Source organism: Fopius arisanus, unplaced genomic scaffold (genome assembly GCF_000806365.1).
Source record: "Fopius arisanus strain USDA-PBARC FA_bdor unplaced genomic scaffold, ASM80636v1 scaffold00001, whole genome shotgun sequence".
In the NCBI taxonomy this organism is placed as follows: Eukaryota; Metazoa; Arthropoda; class Insecta; order Hymenoptera; family Braconidae; genus Fopius; species Fopius arisanus.
Window position 1 is genome coordinate 5142183 of NW_011887740.1, and position 21871 is coordinate 5164053.

General features: G+C 37.9%; 1 protein-coding gene across 4 annotated transcripts in view; it reads left to right on the forward strand.

The window, feature by feature from the left end:
* kmr (kramer) overlaps positions 1 to 21871 on the forward strand; it is a 79669-nt gene that overhangs the window by 44111 nt on the left and 13687 nt on the right. For all 4 annotated transcript variants that reach the window (XR_892006.1, XM_011301667.1, XM_011301688.1 and 1 more), the window contains exons 11-13: positions 17450 to 17729; positions 17802 to 17947; positions 20524 to 20645. Coding sequence is in view for 3 of the 4 variants with exons in the window: in XM_011301667.1 (XP_011299969.1) it covers positions 17450 to 17729; positions 17802 to 17947; positions 20524 to 20645 (548 nt within the window). In the remaining variant the exon portion in view is untranslated. The remainder of the gene's footprint in view (positions 1 to 17449; positions 17730 to 17801; positions 17948 to 20523; positions 20646 to 21871) is intronic.

Genomic DNA, 21871 nt, shown 5'->3' on the forward strand with positions numbered 1-21871 from the left:
ATTCCATTGATGGGAATCACGGGGTGTGTCCTACTGTTTTCAAAAAAATCAAACGAGAATGGAAATAACGCGATAGAACAAACAAATTCAAAAGACAATATTTGCAGGAAAGATTTGGTCTTTGAAGATAATTGCGCACCAGTCAATTTATTCCACTGCCTTGACATGAAAACGTGATTAGATTAACGGCATCACATCCAGACACAAAAAAATGAATAAAAATTTTATGAATGGCCGCTCCCTTCCCTCTTCTATTATTATGACCACTGCTACTGTTATTATTGATAATATTTGTAATATTGATGATGGGAGTGATATTGAGGGGATGAGGGGGTGAATTTGGCGGTTGATTTGGCGAACCACTAAATCCTTCAAATCCAATCGGCTGGAAAAAGTTGAGGGAAGTGGATGGGCTCTTCCGTTGAATTTTCCGAGGCCTTTATCGCCCCCGGATTTTCATCAGACGGTACAGAGAAAAGCATCCCACCCACTTCCGACGTCTAGAGACGGAGGCCATTAACCCTTGGAAAACCAATCCAGCCCTCTTACACATCGGAGTTTACCTCCTTCATACCACCATTGTACCTCTACCTCTGCGGTTACCACCCTCTCTCCTCATCTGGGCATCTGGGCATCTGGGCATCTCCAGACGATAAAATCCTGATTATTACATTCAACACAGCACGAGGTGTTTCTCAACGTGATTCTCACCGCTTTATCGACCATTTTCAACGTCCTCTGGGTGTATGAATGATTAAATTGTGAAAATTCCCTCGGGCTCTAACCTTGAGGTTCAAGTGTATTTTCGACATCAAAAGGATCCTCTTCGCATTCTATGTCAGATACACTCGGTGTCCACTCCTCTCATGATTTCAGTCGTTTTGGATTCTTTGGAGATGCCAAGTTTCTATAGTTAGAGACTGGGCGACGACCTCTATTCGTACATCAGGCCACGATATTTTCACGTTATTTGTCTCGAAGAGAATAATGCATGGAGATCTGGTGATATTTTCTTTATTCCCCTCGATTTTCCAGGTCAGCTAAAATTTTCGTCAATTAATTTTTACACCTCGATGTTTACTGGTGTGAAAAATAATTCAGGACAATTCTCGAGGCTTTTAAAAGAGATATTCTCCAAAAATAAAGTATACAAATTTACTGAATTCGAGTGGAACTGTTGCCAACTGGAGCGACTATTCTTGACTATTCTTGATTGAAATTCAAATAATCCACTTTCGTTTGGGAATTAACCGGTCATCGATGTTACTTATAGATTTCGTAACACGATCAATTAAATTTCGATTTCCTTAATCGTCTCTGATCTGAATAACACATCTGACTTGTGACCCAGACACTCAGTTTTATTCATTTATTCTCAATTAATTTAAAAAATTCCAACTGAAGAAGTAACTCATCAAATCGTAATGACAATTTAGTAACGGTACAAGCGACAAAAAATGTCCCTCTCCAAAAATATCTCATTATTTTCGAAAACAGTTGAGACATTATAAAAAATTCTTAATTGCAGCTGAAGGCAAATATTTTCCCGCGTGAAACACCGTGAATTGAATTCACCATGAAAATTAATCCGATTGACACCGGAAACACGTGCATCAAGTAATGCGAGACAGTCGATTTTTTTTTTGAATTTAATATGTAATACGAAAAGTTGTACGACGGGATTGTCCTGGGGCTGGTGGCCCCGATTCGTTGGTTAATTGCACACGATAAATAGTCGTTTCCGGTTCTGAGAACAGCCCTGTCTTCACCACAACCAACCCCCAGTGGTTAAATCCCACCCACAACTCAACCTTCGGTCTGTTGTTTTTTATCCCAATTTGGATATTTTTTTTCTCTCTTTTCTCTCTTTAATTTTATCTTCATGAGGTTTTCATTCTCTAAACCCACGCGTTCACGTTCCCATGGTTAAAATGCAATAGCGGGGGTAATTAACGCCAGTTAGCATCGTTCAGTGGCTTGCATACACATGCACTATTTGATTATCATGTTCAATTTGTTGGACAATGTTTTAATTGATTATATTACCCATTATGGTTTGTAATTTATGGGTTCTAGTATTGAAGATTTAGAGGAATAATTCAATTAAATTATGGGATAATCTTGGGAGATACGATAAAACAACAATAAAAATTTCTGATCATAAATGGAATTACAATAGAATTCTCAGAATTCGCTTCCCTAAATTCTTCCATAAATTTTCTCAAGATATATTTAATAATAAAATAATATATTATATATAATTAAAAATATATTTAATAATAAAACAAAATTTGTTAATCGAAAAAAATCCGCGAAAATTCAAATCAAATCGGTGAACAATTCCGATCAATTGTAAAATCCTAATATTATATCCTAATTGAGTAGATCTTTTAAATATTGTATCGAAATGCCAAGTGGTCTCATCTTGAAGTTTAGTTGGCGGCCAGCCGTGACCCAGAGTAGCACACCCTGGGGGTAATACTCGTACAGAGGCGCCTTCAGCGTGCGCGCAATTGATCCTGACAACGAGAGCAAAATGCCTTATACAACACAAGTGTTAAAAGGGGGGATTTAAAGAGGAAGTCACGCTAGACTCGTTCTCACCTTAACCAGTACCTCAAATAATCACCCAACATCTCTCATTGCACCTGCACTTAATCATAATTATTCACTGAAAATAATAATTTCCGGGATTCCACACAGTGAAATTTTGAAAATTTCCTGAAATCCCGGACTTATCAATGTCTCATGTTAATTTTACTAGACGGGGGAGAACGTCAGGATCGGTGCACGGGTCAAGAGTTTATTAATAATGAAGGATATTTTTATGACTCTCAGAGGGAATAGACACTTCTGACACGTATGGATAAAATTCCCGGTTCAAACCGCACGGACTTGTCATTTTTTTGCCGTCGACCTGAACTCAGACTCAGCTCAGAAATATTCATAACTTCGCCCAGAGTACATAACGGCCATTTTGCACTTTGATTCTGCACTCTGGGGACTTGATCCTCGCGCGTAAAACCGCGAATTGCGCTTCAAAATTTTCATACATGGTGGAGATCTAGATTTTCTGGCGACAAAAGGACTTCCTGTGATGAAAATATAAAAATTAGTGGTGAAGAGCTCCTGTCGTCATTTCCCAAAAGAACATATTCCCTGGAGAAAGGGGTTGGGTGGAGGGTGAGGTTGTGAAAATAGAAATAAAGTGAGAGCATTTAACTTTGCAAACCCCCAGTCTATTCCACGCCATTCAAACTTCCGTTTCACCTTATAGTTCTGTCGTTGGAACGAATTCTAGAGCTCGAGGGAGGTCCCATATGTCCAATATAATGGGGACATTTCATTGTCCAACGTTGGAGGTTTTGGCTTCTAGGGGGTCAAACGAAACTCCCTGGGAGGGCCAGCTGAAAACCAACTATTATGTGATATCCGAAGAGTCATGTCGTGTTATTGTTCTCCCGAGTATGTTCAAAACATGACGTTAGGAAATTTAGGGAAATTAATTCCTTTATCTCCTGTCATTTCTATTTCGAATGAAACTATTGTATATTGTATATTCGTCAGATCCCATATTTTCCATTCATTTTCTGTTTGTCTAGTCTCAATGGGTCATTTAGGCCTCACCACCTCAAGTTTTCTGATCACGGGGGGAACTATTCCTGGGGGATAGTTAAACGTCTGGCTTAAGAGTCTCGGTATTTGTTTCGTGGAGAGGATAGTGAAGTGCAAGACCTGTAAGACTTTAAAACGTACGGAGAACAAATGGGGTCGCGGGACCAGTGAGACCCTGAAGTTTTTCTCATCTCCACGCTAACGGGCTCTTAATTGCTGTCTCTCGACGAATGTCGTTCTTACCTCCTTTGCACTCCACCGGAGAATGGAGGAAAAAAAAATAAAGAGAGATGACGAGAGCCACTCGTGACGGTTCGGTTTTTCAACAGATTCTTGGAGAAAAATATGGCGTGAGCCCTGGGGAATGAGGGGGAAAAATAAAAATACTTGACTATGGAAAAATGAAAAAGACATTTTTGGCTGGAACCAGTTCGTGAGTTCGAACCTTCCATTACGAGAAACTGGTTGGGCCAGTGGATGTTTGGGCTTTTTCGGGACAGTCAGTCTTTTTTTTTTATTATTATTATTTTTACTAGGGATTTTTCAGGGGATAATTGATGTACTTGTGATCAATGTACTCGTTACGAGACGCCAGATGATGAATTTTTTTTACACTCAATGCTGATTAGTATTTTCATTCTCTTCCGATGAAAAATTCTCAGAATTATTAGAGGGTATTTCGCAAATGACAGAACTAGGTCTGAAACAATGAATTAATCAAAACCCAGATCTGAACTGGATAGAATACTTTTTCATTCGAGCTGGGAGAACAAGTTGTACATTGTCGTTTTATCTCTCTCACGAAAAAAAAAATGGCATTCCCAACTTTTCAGCATGAAATAGTGGCCTTTGAGGAGTTTTCTCGTGCCTCGGAGTGAGCGAAACAGATATAGATTAATTTATATATTTATCCCAACTTCTCGTAAAAACCCATAAAACAATCTCGTTCACTTGCCAACCTATTTGGCTTTTACATATTCGCAACAATTTCCCAGAGGTCTTGGTGGGATGCAGGAACAGCTGAGCCCCGCCTTTCCTGATTTACCCGGGGCATTTAAAAATAAATAGCCCACTGTCTCGAAAATCTAGTGGAGGTGTGTCATGAGGGTTGTCAGCAATTCAGAGACGAAAAATTCAATCAAAAATTGTCCTGGGCAACTAAAAATTTCATTTTTATTACGATACGTGCAGAACAATCATCCATGCATCATGCCGTTATAAAAGTCTTGTCTACCCGTCGTCTGAACTTCGAACAATGAATTAAGTTGCGTCACGTGCATTTGGAATATATTAAATGGAACAATAAGACAATATTCATGAGTTTGTGACACGAGAGGTCGTAATGAACGGGACATGAACACTTACGATGAATTTACTCACCGTGATATAGGCTCAAAGGATGGATTACTCGCATTCCACCATTTTGAAATATAGCAGTAAAATGGTGGAATGCTTGGACGTTCACAAAAATTGGTGGAACGTGGGCAGATTGGCCTGAGCAAGTCCACATTTTCGGTTATTCCTGGTGGAACAATTGGCGGGTACACTCTTGGGACAATAATTCAATACCGTTTTGTCATGTCCCACATATTTTGACTATCAATTATGCTCCCTGTTGATACACGATTCATGACTTCGGGTGACAAAGCAAGCGTGGATAATGGAGGCTAATGTTCAGGGACAAAGGAACCCTGGTCATCACTATTTAGATTGAATGTTGGAGTTTTTATTTTATGAGACTCAATTCCAGATTTTATGATGAATGGAGGTCATTTTTTATTAGATCATAAATTGAAGAAAAGGCGGAAGTGGCGTGAAGGAAGGAGTTCGAGAATTTGAGGCCTTCGTGGGGTAAAAAAAAATTGCACATACCCATATGGAAAGTTCTTACTGGCTTTTCATCCTAGGAACTTAAATGGATTTAATGGACTTGAAGAAATGTAAAAATTCGAGTTTAACGTCCAAGTTAATGGGCTACCGGTTTCGTTGTGCACATGCGAAAAATAAATCGGCATTTTTATTTCATTTAAACTGTTCCATTATCCTGAAATGGACTGAATCTATTGAAAAATATGGTGCTGCGGTCTGTTCTATGTCACGATGTGCCGTTCGTCATCGGCCGTTTGTAATTATTTTCCTGTTAATTCATACCACTCTCATTGCCTCGCATACAGATCATTCTGGTGGACAAGAACATGCGAGCGAGGATGATGTCCACATTATTATCGACCGTGAAATGAAAATTTGCCGAGGAATAAATTCACAGGAATAAGCGGTAATTAAAAATGCCAACAAATGTCATGAATCATCTGTCATTTGCGCTCAATACATATCGCAATACATTGTGAGAGAGCGAGAAAGCTCCAGATAAATAATTCTATTACTCAGATCAACTCATTTATTTATTACATTTTATGTATTATTATGTCATTTTTTTTAATGAAATAATTGAAGGGAATTTTGCACTTTTCGTTTATTTCACGCGTGATGCAAGAATTTCGGGAATCGTAATAAATCGATAAATTCCGTGGTGTTGCAAAACAAAATGACGGACATTATTAAAAACATGTAATAACACAGAAAAAGTTCTAATATTGGGTTTAGCAATTTCACTGCAATATTGGCTGTCAAAATTATTGCACTTTCTAGTTATCGCGGTGGCAAAAAAACTGGAATGACTAGTAAACAAAATATTCAACTTCATCAATAGCAATTTCCAATAATTTTCTCTCGCCTCGGAATACTCATGGTGAAAATAATAGGTTTTTCTGGTATTAAAATTTCCACGGGAATGCAAATACGGAAGTTCTTTGTCGTTGAATAAAATTTTTGTGAAAGTTTATTACAGCCCTCGTGTTTTCAGCTATTTGTCAGAATGCTGAATAATAATGGCGATTGTACAAGTGAAAACTTCCATCAGGGATACCTTCATGATTTACCCAACCACCTCAGATAATTTTCTCAAATCAAGACTTTCTCTTATTAAAGTCACGAATTATTGGTTATGATTCTCGATTAGATTTTATGTAGTAATCAATACAGATTTTCTCGTGGCGTTCAATCAACATTTTCATCGGCTTAATGACTGTAATTGAATATCAACTAAAAATCAGAAACATTTCTGTCTTAAATGTCTCGTCGAATGCATCGAAATGATGAGAAAAGAGAATGACTTCCTGAAATAATTGAAGATTATTTTGCAAAAATAATTCAACGTAAAATTACACAAAAACGTTGCTACCCCAGAAATCTAATTCAATTTGATAGTTCCTATCGACTTTATAAATATGTGAGCACTAGAATCGCTCTCAACATCCGAATTAAAAATTGAAAAGTCAACCAACACTGGGTCACCAGACAAATTCAATAAATTAGCAAATCAACCCAAATATGAGTTTTTCCCTCACTATTTACTGCGACAGAATTAGATTAATAATTTTCAGTCTTTGACTTTCTGTTATTTATGAATGTTTTTTTCTCAATGCATAAATGCAGAGGCGATGAATCGCAATGAATCGAGGGGCTGCAGGTGCACCGGAGATTCTAGCCATAACCCGGATTACCCAGTCCCCGGTGTTGTTAGAAAAAAAAATATGTAAAGAAAAAATAAAAATCGAGAAGTGTGCCATGTACGCGCACATAAAACCCATGCACCTTTATCTCTATCGGTGCTGTCGAAGAATTTTCTCTCTGGGCCTCTCTAACGATCTAACGGCTCTCCATGGAGTTCCGTGGATTGCCTATGAATGCAACCCACAACCATAGAAGAAACTATCACCAAGCCTATAGCCTATATAGCCTATAGCCTTTTTACGTTACGCAACTTCCAGCATTAGTCGGTTACAACTTCTCGTGTGCCATTGGTCGACCCACTATTTTCCAACGTTACCAAGTTCATAATTAACCCCACATGCACTGATTCCTTAATTGCATAGTTTAATAAAACATGTACTATTATTTTTTCGTTATTCTAGATTCGTGGGAATGACTTTCCTTTATTGGACGATGCCATTTTGTATTTTTTGTACTTTTTCAATTTCTCAAATTACACTGGAAAAAATATTTTAATTGAAAAAAAAATTCTAAACGGGATAACAATTTTTTTTTTAATCTCCACTGACAATTCTGCTTGAGTCTGATAATTATTCGAGACATGGTGGACACATTTTGACATTCATTGAACTTTATCTCTCCGAGTCCAAAGTCAATTTCATCAAACAAACTGTCTTACGAGTTTGGAATGAACTCAGTGATAAGTTTGAATACACTTCATCCAGAAAACCATCAGCTCATTCCCTTCAAACCCAGTAACACCGAGGAAAATCGTAAATTTCCATTGGGAAATGAAGATATTTTCGTATGATTCGAATTCAAATTCCAACCCATCAATTCACCCGCTATCGAAATTATGCCCCGGCGACATTCCTCGCTAGCTCATAAATAAATAATCCCTCAAACTGGAAATGAAAAAGTCCATATCTTCACAGGTATTAATATTCATTCGAGATTAAATGCTCCGAGATTCGAAGCTCTTTGACTCCATAACTCCAGTAAATTTCTCAACTTCCTGTCTTAGTACCTCGACTACCCCCACTACCACCTAAAGTTTAATACTAATCTACTCATTTGCTTATCTTGTTCATTATCATCAACGTAACGTCGCCCGAGTCTATTTCACCCTCACGAAATTATTAAGATCCGATCCCCTTGGCCAAAGTAGAAGTCGAGACTAAAAAATATTCAAAAAAATAATTTGAAACTTGATGTCTTGTATTTCTAATTTTTTTTAATTTTCAATCCGGCGAATAAAATCCGAAATAAAATCTATAATGAAGCAACCTTTTTGTTTTGGCTGAGATCAAGGCTAAAGAGACCTTGATTTCACACCTGAATGCTGATCGGAAATCATGCCGATTTTCAACACGTCAGACCGGTTTTAACTATCTCAATGTAATATTATTTCTCAATTTTTTGACTCATCATGATGGGAAAAAATGCGAAATGAAACATTCGATCATTGGAACTAAACCAATAACGGGAATTTAAAGGAACTTGAGCAGCAAAAACAGAAAATAAGGATGAAAAAGAAATAGAGGGAGATTGATGGAGATGTGGAAAATGCTTCCAACTGCTTCACCTCTCCTTCCACCATTTCAACCTGTTTTCTTTTATATCGCATGGGGTAAGAATCCTCTCATGGAATGTAGAAGTAGACAATTTCCTACATCAGGAAAACATACTATATCATCTTGAACAATTGGAAAAAGCAAAAAGAATGCGTGGAAAAGTAAATAGTGATTTGAAAAATTGATGGAGGCGACATTTCACGGTGTGAGATAAACTTATTTTAAATTTGAGGAATTCACCGAGAATATTGGTGCACGTGAACTTAAAAATTGTGAGTGAAAATATCTTGAGACAATAATCTCTATTCAGCCTAGATAATTATCGAGTGTTGATTAAATTTATTCGATCGTGAAATGAGACTCGTTATCCTCCAATGAAAGTGAATTTTTATGAATATTCCGGTGGGTACTTTCGTTCCTGAAAAAGAAAGAGACCCATTGAATCGCATCCAATAGTCCCTTTTCCCAAATGGCAAAATGAAAACAGAGAAACGATAACGAGATCAAAGAGGGCAATTGAATTCCATTTCCACTTGCAAAGCTCCATTATTTTTTTTTCTTTTCTATTATTCCTGAGTTTCAACTTTTTTTCCATAAAAACTGCACGTGTTGACGAAATCAGGGAATAATAAAGATAGGTGAAAATGTGTGAATGGGTCTGGTAGAGGAAACAGGAAATTGGAAATCGCTTCAGTGATTTCCGGATGAATTTGAAATCGCCAACCGATGCGAGTGACCGCATTTTCAATTGTCTGAAAACGTGAATATTTGCGAATGATTCGCCCCTTTAACCCGTCAATTTTTTAAATAAATAAATCGCCTGGTCGAGTTGAATTTCTGTTTTAAAAAATAGCCATTTTACAGAATTTTTGATAAAAAGAGCAGGAAAATAAATGCACTGACCTGTAACAATTTACCCGATTTTCAATTTATCTCTTTAAAATATTCTATCAAAATATTCTATCGATCTGAGGTAGAAATTCTTCGATACCTCCTGCATGTTTGTTTTTCTTCACAACATAATACGGCACAATCATTCCTCCGTATATTTTTCCTCCTTTTCCACGTTTAACTGAGATTCTGTGATAATTATGGACACCCGTCACGTACAACGGAATTTGCGCTCCAAGTATTACACGTAAACTGCTTTCCATCGGCGTTTTATTCATTCCAGTCCCTGACTTCTCGTAAGATTTGCGTATATCTACAGGAATTCTTTCCCCCCTCTTTTTCCGATGTATTCGCCATTTTAGTTCTGCACTTCTTGGGAGAATTTAAGAATACGTGGAATGAAAAAGAATCGTCTCCCGGAAGTCGAAGTATATCCGACAAAAACCCACAGACCGATGACTTTTAACTCTAAAATTTTATTCATATGAATCATATGAATGTTTACATTTATACTATTTATGGGATACATACATCATTATATATCATGCTAAATAATTTTCTCTTGTGTTTTTCAATGATTTTTAATTTTTCATTTCTCGAAAATCAGGGATTTTTTATCGTCTCCAGAATATCAGTGAAAATTTTATCTAGACCCAAAAGGTTTTCCTCTGTAAGTTGTGAACTAGTTATTCGAGTTGGTAACATCCCTGTCACGTAGGAGTCTACAACATCACCCTGAAAACCAAAGGAGAACCACCAGCAAACATACAGTGACTTTCACAAGTGCCAACAGCTGATGTACCCTCTCCGTGCCTTCCTAGATGAATCATGAAATTATGCTAATGTGGAAGTACAGCGCTCTCCAACCCACCAGTTGGTCATATGAAATTCCGAGTGTAATGAGCAATTGCTGTCTCTCAGGCTCTTTCAGCCTTGAAATCGCATTTTCCTAATTGACGAGAGGACTTTGACATATTGCCTCCATCGACGAATCCCCGGAATTACTAATTAATTAATTTCCAATTCGCCTCCATGGATTATGGATAAACTCCAATGATTAATTGAATTTTTTATTCCCCGATGAGAAATTGGCAGTTGATTTATTGTACTGAATAACAATGGATAATGTTTATAAACCAATTTTTTTTTTCAAGGCCATTTTAATTTTATTGAAGATGTAATTACAGTCGGAGTGATCAAGGGAACAATTGTCTGTGCAAGTGACAACTTGCGCTGTCCTTTGTTATTAATTAAAATTTTCGCTCATCGTCGGTCCTTTCAAAGCAGTGTGAATTTATTTCCTCTGGTTTAATGGAAGGAAATAAATTCACATCCCCGTGAATGGAGAAACTGTAACAGTTCCGGCCCCAAGGATATTCAGCCCTTTTCCTTTTTATTTTTTATCCACACTTCGACGAGGGATCGAAACGCTCTGGATTCGCACGTCCTTTTATTCATTACGTTTTTCACCCCTCGGCGATGGTCCATTCTCTTCCAACCCCTAGCTCACATCGGATTTCGTCTGGCTGTCGTGATAAGCCATGAAAAATTTCAAACGCTTCGTAAAAGAATAAAAATTCTCAAACTCAAGGAAAAATTCGAAAGCATTTTGTTAAACTCTATTCATCACTTCAACGTGAAATACAGCCCTTTCTGATGCTTAAAGTATCCTCATGAAATCCTCAAGGATTTTGATTATTCTGAAGAGGATAAACTCAACAAATCCTTTCAGATCCACTCTATAAAACAACTGGACTCTTTTAACTCAGTTGCAGTCAACAATGCGCGACAACTTTTCATTACTCGAATTTACGGAGTAACTCCTTCAAAACAATTTCAAAAGTTGTAATTAACAGTTTGAGAGATTTTCAGGTGCGTCTCATTCTCACCGAGAGTTGAGAAACCAGTGGTGATTATTGCTCGTGAAACTTTGGATTTTGGGGAATTTTGTGTAATGCAATTGCAATTGTTGGATCATACTTTTTGAAAGAAAAATGGTTATCAAGTATGTAAATCGTAATTAGGATAATTGATAGTTTGAAGAACTTTTTTAAACAATTATTCTCCAAGTGTTTCACCAAAATTAAGTTGTTGAGAGTAAGATTTCGGCGAACTTCATGCGTAAGACTTTTCACGCGTGACCAGATTTTTTATTGTCATTGTGAATAGAAGTCTTTTTTCATTGGTTAATTAAAAAAAGTTCATTAAAAATTTATATCCGAGTATTCGATCCATCTCGTCATATTTACGGAATCTTAATATTTTAATTAAACACTTGACGTCCACCCGTTTTCTGGAATATCCCCGAATAATACTGAGATTCCTTCAGAATCCACCACAACTCTCCTGAAAATTCAATAAACCTGTAACTCACCAACTGTCAAAATTTCTCTCCTTTCTTCTGTTATTTCTAGATAATATTATTATTTTCTCAAGACGAGATTAGACTGGAGAAATGAAAAATTGTGAGAAAATAGACGTTTCTTCTCAATACTTTTGATTTTTATTCCACTGAGAGATGGAAAAATTCCACCAGAGAAAACAGAAAATGGAATAGAGGCATCGTCAGCTCATGTATGTGCCCCATCTTTTTACCTTCTCCTCAATAAGAAACAAAAGATAGGATGAAAGTGGAATTGAGCGAGGAGTCGGGGAAAAAGCATCACAAGTTTTATACCAGAATCGCAGGAACAGAATAGTGAATGGGAAGGATGGAGGTAAAAAAATGTGTAGAGAATTGAGGAGAAAAAAATACATTGTGAACACCAAAACCTTTTCCATCCCCTATTTTCCAAACCAATATTCAGGTCATTCTTTACTTTTCCTTTTATTTCCACAGTCTTGGTCTTATTACCAATCTGATCGGAAAATTCTATTTTAATGAGCAAAATGTTGAACTCCCCTCAAGGCAATTTTCAACAGAACTTTCATTAACGAATGAATATTCTGCACCCTTGCATATTTTTCCGCATCTCTCCGGATCATTATCTGAAGTGATTGGAAAGCTAAATCGCTGATTAGCTGAAAAGTTCTGGCCGACTTATTGCAACCGGTGGATTTTTTCCGGATCTGTTCTCTATTTCTCCCATTCTTCTAACTTATTATCTCATTTCGGATGTTTCCAGTCGAGTAAGTTATGATTCAGCACTCACAATCAAAAATAAAACACAAATAAACGAAACCAGAGTCCAGAGCAAATAACTTTTGATCCAATGCTGTAGCCGAAGTGCACTTCCATGTGTAATTCAACCTTACAAACAACATTGTACGTTAAAATACATGTGTATCACACGAACGTTGAGAATTGAATGTGTGAAATTCCTGTATGTGAGGGGGGAAGTGGGAGAGCAGGAGAGTCTGGGATAGTAACAATCAGAGGATATTCCTCCGTTCATTACTTCCTGCACTTCATCTGAATGTCGAACATGAAGTAGTGGAAAAAAAAAATAGGGAGGGCATAGGGGGGTATCCCTCTCACCTCCCCTGAGGTTTCAGTATCCACCGCTACTTTATGTTCCTCGGTTTTTTATGGGACCACATAAATAACACGCGGAAAGACGTTCGTCATTCTTTCCAAACACTTTCCTTCCCTTTTCCCTTTCTTTCACCATCTCCACAAGCTTTTGTTCTCTATTTTCCCTCTCATCTCTTTTCCTCTATTGCTTTTTACTCACCGGTAATTTCGCACGATATTTGCCTCAGTATTTTTACGAGCAAAAACAGCTAATAAAATAGCGGACAATAAATGTAGCATCTGAAAAGATCGAGTTGTTTTTTATGGATGAATTTTTCAGTGCAGATCGATAATTCGGGAGGTAAACACCAATCGTGGTAATTTGTGTTACCGACACGGTGTCGTGTTAATTATGGGGTCACCAATCAGACCAGAGCAATATCTCCAAAACATAATTAATGTCCTTGGAGGGAATTCCAACAATGGGCCGTGGACCTCTTGACTGCAGGGTCGTTTCTCTATTCTAGCTGAACGTACCATAGAATTTCACCAGCCTCGTCACCATCTTCATCCCCCTGGAAACTTGTTCACTCCTTTGTTCCCAACACACCACGATTATCCCATTTAACACCCTCTTCCATGGCTACCACGATTTGCCTTCACCGCATGTTCTGTCCTCTCTGGACGTGCGACACGTGTCGCAATTTATTGTACACACAAGTGGTAGATTGTTCAACAGCAGGAATTACTCCAGGGAGATAATTAAATGTACAGTAAAATTTACCGAAAAATTTCCCCCGGGTATGTCCTTTCTTCCCTTTCTTCCTAATTAGAACTACCGACTCCGCGATAGGATTGTTTCCTATTTAATTGTCCTCGCATTCATATTTTATTATTTATTACTATTTTTCTTTCTGCCTGATGATTGGACTCGTCTCTCAGTTGTACTCGTTAAATTGAAGTGATACCGAGAGATTGAGCGGTGGGTGTGGCAAAATAGAAGAAATCGTTACGCGGTTGATGATGCGTTTCTAAAAACAAGACGACCTCGTTATAAAGACGGATCGTTCACGGAATTGGTTTGAGAAATTTTTTTGTTATCTTTCTCTGATATTTTTCATGCCTGAGACATTTATGTTTTTTTATGTTCCATATTCCAGGGAAACAGAGCCATTGTTTTTTAAATCTCAGATAAGATTTTATAACGTTCCCCTCGAATATTCTTTTGCAAATAAAGAACGGCAATTCTTAATAACTCTGCGGTTACCTGTAGGAACCCTCTTTGTCTTAAATTGATCACTCGAATGAAGTAAACACTCGAGCATAATTTTGATGATGTAAAATTATAATAAAAGGTAATGCAGGGGGTTGGATGTGTGTTGCACGGTTGTTTGTACAAGTGCTTCGATTATTTATGGCAGTTGTCGAGACTTCCGCATCTCAGAGGCGAGGAAGCAAAGTTTTCCCGAGGAACTTGGCGTTCTTACCCGAGAAGAGCAGCAATAGAGTGAAATTGGGGGATGGGGTTACCATAGAGGGAGAGAGATTTTGTCTGCACGTAAAAGCATCTCGGTTGTACTGCATTTGCTGTACAGGGACTTATCTCCAGCGAGGAGTTTCCTAGGACTTTGAGAACTCCCGACTGATTTTATTCCACATGAAAAATATCGGGGAGTTTATTTTCCAATTCGCTCGATCCACTGTCTGATTATCGGACAGCTTTGAGGAATTACTCATTCGATAATTCATTTTGTATGGATCAAATTGAAGAAATATCTATCGGTTATCATTTTAATTGTAGATTTTTTTTTGCAGGTGAAAAGAATAATAATTTCAATAGAAAATAAACTCGGGACAATTGTCTTCGGGAATTTGTACTGGCAACGCTATCAATCCCGTTTTATCCCCCCACAATGCCAATCAATGTCAATCCAACTACAACGTGATACCTCCCCTAACTCGTTTCACTTGATCGTTTACGAGTGTTCTTATACAATACGTGAGTCATATATAGACGATGTATACATATGTATCGGACATTCCTTCTCACCTGCTCATCGTTTTATCCCGCCAAAACGCGGAACAAATTCCGATGGATTATTCATCCAATCAATTAATTAAACTCAGGAATTTAATCCCATGATCTGCAACAATTTCGCCCACCGGGTTTCATGTGCGGCCCTCGTGAAAAATGGATCGTGTGGAATGGAGAAATTAATGCTCGACGGGTGAACGCGTTTTTCGATATTCTCCATTCCAAAATATTACCATCTCATAATCGCGTCCATCCCCTTTTACAAATGAATGCACTGAAAAAAAAAATGAATCATTAAAAATTGATTGGGCAACCGCGACTTCTTCAATTGCATAATTAGCGAGCTTAATTACGAATGAAGTTTCCGTAATGAGGAGATAAAATTGAGTCGAGTGATTGAGATGAATTTTCATTGGTCTAATGAGGTACTTGGAGTACAAGTGGTATTTTCAATTGGAAAGTTTGTTAGAGGAAAAAAGAGGCACCTGGTGAACGGCTTAAAGAGGGAGTAAGAGGAAAAGAGGGACCACATCGAACGTCGGATGACAAATAATCCTCTCTCAAGGCAGCAACCAGTAAATCGGGCTCATCCTCGTTTCAACCAAGCCTCTATCCTCTGAATGACTTTGCAAACTTCAGCGAATCAAATTTCTCGGTTCGACGCCCTCAACGAGATCGAGAGCGAAATTTCCGTAACCCCTTTCCTCATTCCAGCGTCCTTGGAATTTCTGCAAGGGTATTTGCATTCTTCTGAACGCTCCAAGTACTTCACATTACTCATCTTACATACGAAAGAATCGATGAGTTCATGAGGAAGTTCCAGTGGAGATATTCATTAAAGTCGTTTGATTTTTTTTTCACCATCAGTTTTCAGTCAATATCCTAGAACCGAAGAAAAATTATATATATTGATATAATGATATAATTTTTTTACTAAATACCTGTCTTGTGGCTCTCATCCTTCTCCACAAAAAATATATCTACAAAAAATGATACCTCACCTTCAATTCCGAGATATTAGCTGAAGATTTTGCAATTTGCAGGAAATGCTGAATAAAAAAATGAAGGAGATTAAAAAATATTGTCAAGGTGACGAGGAATGTAGATTGCGGGAGATTATAATGATGGAATTATTATTTTTTATTTTTGTCACGTCACGTTGTGCCTCTTCCTCATCCGCTTTACTTGTTTTTTCGCTGTCATCACGCATCACGTACTTTCCGTAACTCCAGAACGAATGGTGCTTATGGGATTCCTTGGTAACATGCAGAAAAATGCATAGAGGCACTCGGAAGCTGGAAGCATAAGTAAATTCCTCGGGTGTCATGCGATGGGACAAATCGTCTGCTGTATCCGGATGCGACTGTGTGTGAATACTGCAATGAGAATTTGTGGACACGTGTTTCATGCAATATATGGAATTCCACCGGTGGAATTTCAACATTAAAAGTATCATGAATTGCATTTTTCGTATGCAACTACAACTGTCAAATATATCGCCTTCATTTTACCGATCAGTAAATAACAATGAATGTATTCAAGCATTGGCAATATTGATTTGTGCGACTGGAAATATTGGAAATGCGTTAGAAACGGATAAATTCAAAATTCATGATTTTCTCCGTGTGGTAAATTTACTATTCAATGTGACAACCGAATTCACGCTTTAATTCACATTACTATCATTTTTCGTTCTCTGCGTTCAAGATTGATATCTCTATTTATATTCACTTTTTTGTTTGTTCATCAAATCCATGAAACGTATGTACGCAAATATCTATTCACAAATCTCGGGGGAGTAATACAAATTAATTCACATCATTTATTCCTCGTACCACGTTTCCCCTCGCTGAATATTGTCACTGAAATTCAGTGATTTACATTACTCCATATCAAAACTCCTCTATTTCGCTGGTCGAAAATGCATGAGGTACCCATCGGAATTCATGCATTAACTCCCACCTCTGGTGAACCCGGAAAAAAAATATTTTCTCAGTGGAATTCATGGAGCCGTAAGCCGAGAGGAGGAAAAACGTTCAACCCGAACTACAGTTCTCACAACACATTTCCAAAATTCCCGGGTGTGGATGGAAATTCGAGATTATTTCAGATGGTTTCAAAACTTTGAAATTGCAAACTCCACTCTAGCATTAATGTAATACTTTTGAGTACCTAACTGCTGCTCGGAGATATGCACAGTTACCAAATCTGGAATTAGAGAATTATCAACGTGCAATCGGGGAATGAGATAATTTTCTCAATAGTCCTGTGCGCAAATAACTGATCATCATAAAAAAATTAAAAATCAAACGTATTCATTTGTTTCAGCATCAGGATCAGGATCAGTGATAGGTCGTGACCCACTGCCCCCACGTGCTGTGAGTACATCGCAATTGTCCCAGAGCCCTTTGACACAGCCGCCATCATCCGTATCAACACTACCCCTGGCTCGTCCCAATGGACGTCAACAGATACCGGGACCACTTCCGGTCCATCAGTCCACCCCTCAGCCGACATCAGTCCGACTTCCTGCCACCGGTGGTAATGACAGTGACTCGTCAATTTGTCGTGCCACCAGTATCGCCGACGTTCGAACCCCTTCAACAGGGTAAACATCAATTCATCAGTCAATATTTATGTTGGATCAAAATTTTCATTAATTACTCGGTTCAATTTTCAGGGTGAGCAATGAAGTATCGAGGTTATCATCACCCAGTGATACGACCCAACGGCTTCTCAGTCCAGCGAGAAATATGCGTGTTGTATCACCAATCGATCATCGAGTATCGAGCCCCAGCGATAGTGAAAGACATCTTCACAGCCCCAGTGAGTTGCAAATTTTCATTTATCTGTTAATAATCTGTTGAAAAATGGATGAAAAATGAGGAATAATTGAGGAAGATGAACTCTTACTTATTATCGTGAACTTTATTCAATGAAAATGGTCGTTATATAAGTGGAGTCTGTCGAAAGAACTTTGGAAAAGTTTGAAGCTGAAAGAGCACTCGGTGTAAAATAAAATCGATGGGAAGATTTTGAAGTTTGTCGAGTTCAGTCGAGAGGAAGTGGTGAAATTGTTGGAGTGAGGATAACCCATTTTGTTGATTGCCGGATTATCTCCATCACGACTTTAAAAAAAGAGACAAATAAATTTCATGAACATTTTGGTGGTACTTACCAGAAAATCGATCAGTCAATTCGGAGGAAAAACTCCAAATGGAAAGTGAATTTTTTGAATGCCCAAATTTTTCTTCTCATTCAGAAATTCTCTGTAGGGAGTTAATTACAGTTAGAAAAAATTCTTCTTGATTAATTATCTTCGACTTCATCAGTCGATGGCATTTTGAGATTAAGACCGTTTGAAACATCCCCTTGGGGCACCGCGTGTATCCAATGGCAATTGAATCAAATGCAGATCTATCTAGCTACGGATGGACGAGAATTGGTGGGTGGATACCCTTTTACCCTCAATTCAGCATTATCGGTATTTCCATTGTGACGAGGCTTCCAGTAATTCGTTGCACTACTGATGACGGGTATTAGCGAGGAACCCTCGAGTTTACCATTCAGAGGATATTCCAATCGTTTGAATGAAAACGCTTCCATAATTTATGTCTCGAAGTCTCCAGCGAAGATCTCGTCATTGATAATGAAAGCACTTTGCTTTTCTGATTCGAGATCCTCTGCGTGTGTTTCACATGTCAATGTCTTTTCATAATTACAAAAATTCATAATCCTTCGCCCAGATAATTCTCTTTTTCAATGGCTAAAAGTACGATCAATCTTGGATTTAATTTACTTTAATTTGAGGGTCGATCTGAACTTTGAGAACTAAAAGGATCAGGATGGAACGGATTCAGGATCACTTTTACTGACAATAGTTGGTGGAGGTGCACTGGATTTGAGAGGACTTCACCGTCTCTTTCTCCGTACGGTTAATTATTCAAAGGCTCCAGACGCTCTATAAATTCAAGGCTCATAAGGGAAATTCGTGAACTCAGAGTGACGTAGAGTTGAACTATGAACTATGGAAAATTCAAGCGAGTTGAAAATACACTTCGTTATTATTCTTCAAATCCAAAGGGAATAAAGCGAACTAGTTCCCACATCGTCCATTCTACATTTCAAATTTTTCGTTTTTCTTTTGCACTGACCATTCGCCATTCATGAGCATTGAATCATTAATTTTCTTCATTCTTTTTAAATATCAACGTCCAACTTTTTTCGACAACTCAAAAGACCACTTAAACAATTTTTTACGCTTGAAGAAGTCTCCACTCGCAAACTTCGAGGATGACAGGAGATTTTCATCGTCAGTGAATAGAGAACCGAGAGATCATCATAAAATGTTAAAGATCCAGCAATTTATGATGATTTTTCAATTTTCTCCTTCGAATTCTCGCTACTCTCTATCTATTTTATGAGTGAAATTCTCTTGGCATGAAAAAATAAATTCACTCTCATATTTCAAGATGTGGATAACGTCTAAGCGCAATTTTTCTACATCACGGAACGTAGATACGTTGAGATCAGTTAGATGATCCACAGAGATAGTCAAGGAGTTTAAAGGTAACTGAATAATTCATCGTCGTGGCCCAGACGTAGAGGGAAAAAGCCTTTAGCCATTCATAGATAGATTCTATCCTGAATCTGCCTCTGTTGGATTCACATTCCAACTTCAATTGCAATTCGGCGAAACAGTGGGCAGAGGGTGCGCGTCGAACCGGGGAAACACCAGACTCTGTGGGATTTCCTGGGGGCTATTATCGTATATTATTCGATTGTGAATTCATGTACGAGGGATTACACATATCCGATGGTTTTTGGTATCGATCCGGGTGGTAAGTTCCTGAGTATTAAAATTTATCGTTCATTTAAGCCGCAAGTACTTGTTATTTATGCTGAAAGTTGCAGAACCAGTCAATAATCAACAGCTGAGATTTTTTTTCGCTCCATTTATCAATGCGCGTTTGAAAAATAAACTGTGAAAGTTCAGATAGTTATACCGCAGGCCGACACTTTTGCGGGAATTACGACAATTTTTCCTCCTCTCACTTTTTTGGACAGTCGTGTCAGAAAGGGGGACAGAAGTATCGTAATTCAAGACATAAATTTTGCCAGCGATCAAGACCTTTTCTCAAGCGATGAAAGATTCCTGGAGAGGAGGTTCCTCCGTACTTCTGACATTTTCCATTCTGGAGACAATTATTTAATTAAGCTACCGTAATTTATCAGCTGACATTGCGAGTTCACCTCTTGTGGACGAGAAGATGAATGTCTTGGAGGAGATTGTGAAGTAAAATCCGTGAATCCTGACCATCGGAGGAATTTTTCACGTGGTCGTCACGTGAGGGAAAAATTAGATATCAGATATTAAAAAAACTATTCATTTTTTTTTACAGGCGAAAGATTGATGACGAGTCCTGTCAGCATCCGAGAGACAAACGGAGAAACGGCAGTTCATCGTCAGCTTCCTCGGCTAGTTCAGGGTCGAGAAAGCACCACGGAACTTCTCCAGAAAAGGGTAATTAAGATACCCATAAAAACCCTATATGAAAAACAAAAAAATTACTGAAACCGGTCTCAATCGATTCGGAGATAAATTATACATTGCCATCGTCGATGAAATATTAATATTTCCTCGAAATACATTTGAAATCGACCTCCATCCCCCGGTGAAAATGTAATTCAGATGAGAGACAGAGAAAATCCCAGAGGAGTGATAAACGAGAGATAAAAAATTTCCATTTTAATCAATCTACATGAAGTAATGAATATATACGAAGTGGAGTTCCCATTTTCAAAGGCAAAAAACGATTGTCAAGAAAATTCCAATGAACAATTCGTAATTAATTCTCTTTTACATCAGGCTGAATAAATATCGGCAGTGAAAAAAAAATTGAGGAGTAATACAGAAATTAAAGTATTGTTTTTTATTCATTGTTAAACTCCACAATCGATATGTATGTTTTATTTGCGATGAGGGAGAAGAGCGATAGGCAAATCTGGGCAAATCACAATCATTGGACTGTAGAAACCATTGACAACTCAAATGACACGTCATTACCCTCAAGCCCCGTGGAAGCGGATTAATGTCTTTACCCTCTAGTTCACTTCACTTCGACGATTACCAACGTGCGACGCAATGTAATTGGAACAACTAACAGAAGTGTTACAAATTTCCACCGCTGCACTAGCCGAATTTCCCCTAATAATACGACGAGTTGTGTGTACAAACTGTCAGAGAGATTCTAATGACGACTAACAGATTACACTGACGCTCTAATTAACTCCAATGAGACGGTATTCACAAGGTAAAAGACCTTGTTTGCAAGCGCTCGTTTTTTCTTGACACCTTAGGAGGATTATGGTACTTTCACTGACGAGGTGAAGCTACTAATTTCCCAGGGTATTAAATGAAGAGTTCATTAGTTAATTATTACATACTCTGAATGAAAGTTCATTTTTTTTGTTGTTGTGTAATGGTGTCACTGGGGAGTTTCATGAGTTGGGAGTAATTGGTGATTGTTGGATTGTTAATTGTTTGTTTTTTTTTGTGTAAAATGTGATTTGGAGGGAGAAAGAGAGAATTGATGTTGGGGGGATTTGAGGTAATGGTGTCATTGGGGAATTTAATTAGTGAGAGTGATGCCGTTGTGGAGCACGAGAGGTGGTAATTCAGGGGGAGGTGGATTTGCTGATTATTTTGTGGGTATCTAGGTGAGAATGAATTTATAGGTTTTTTTTTTT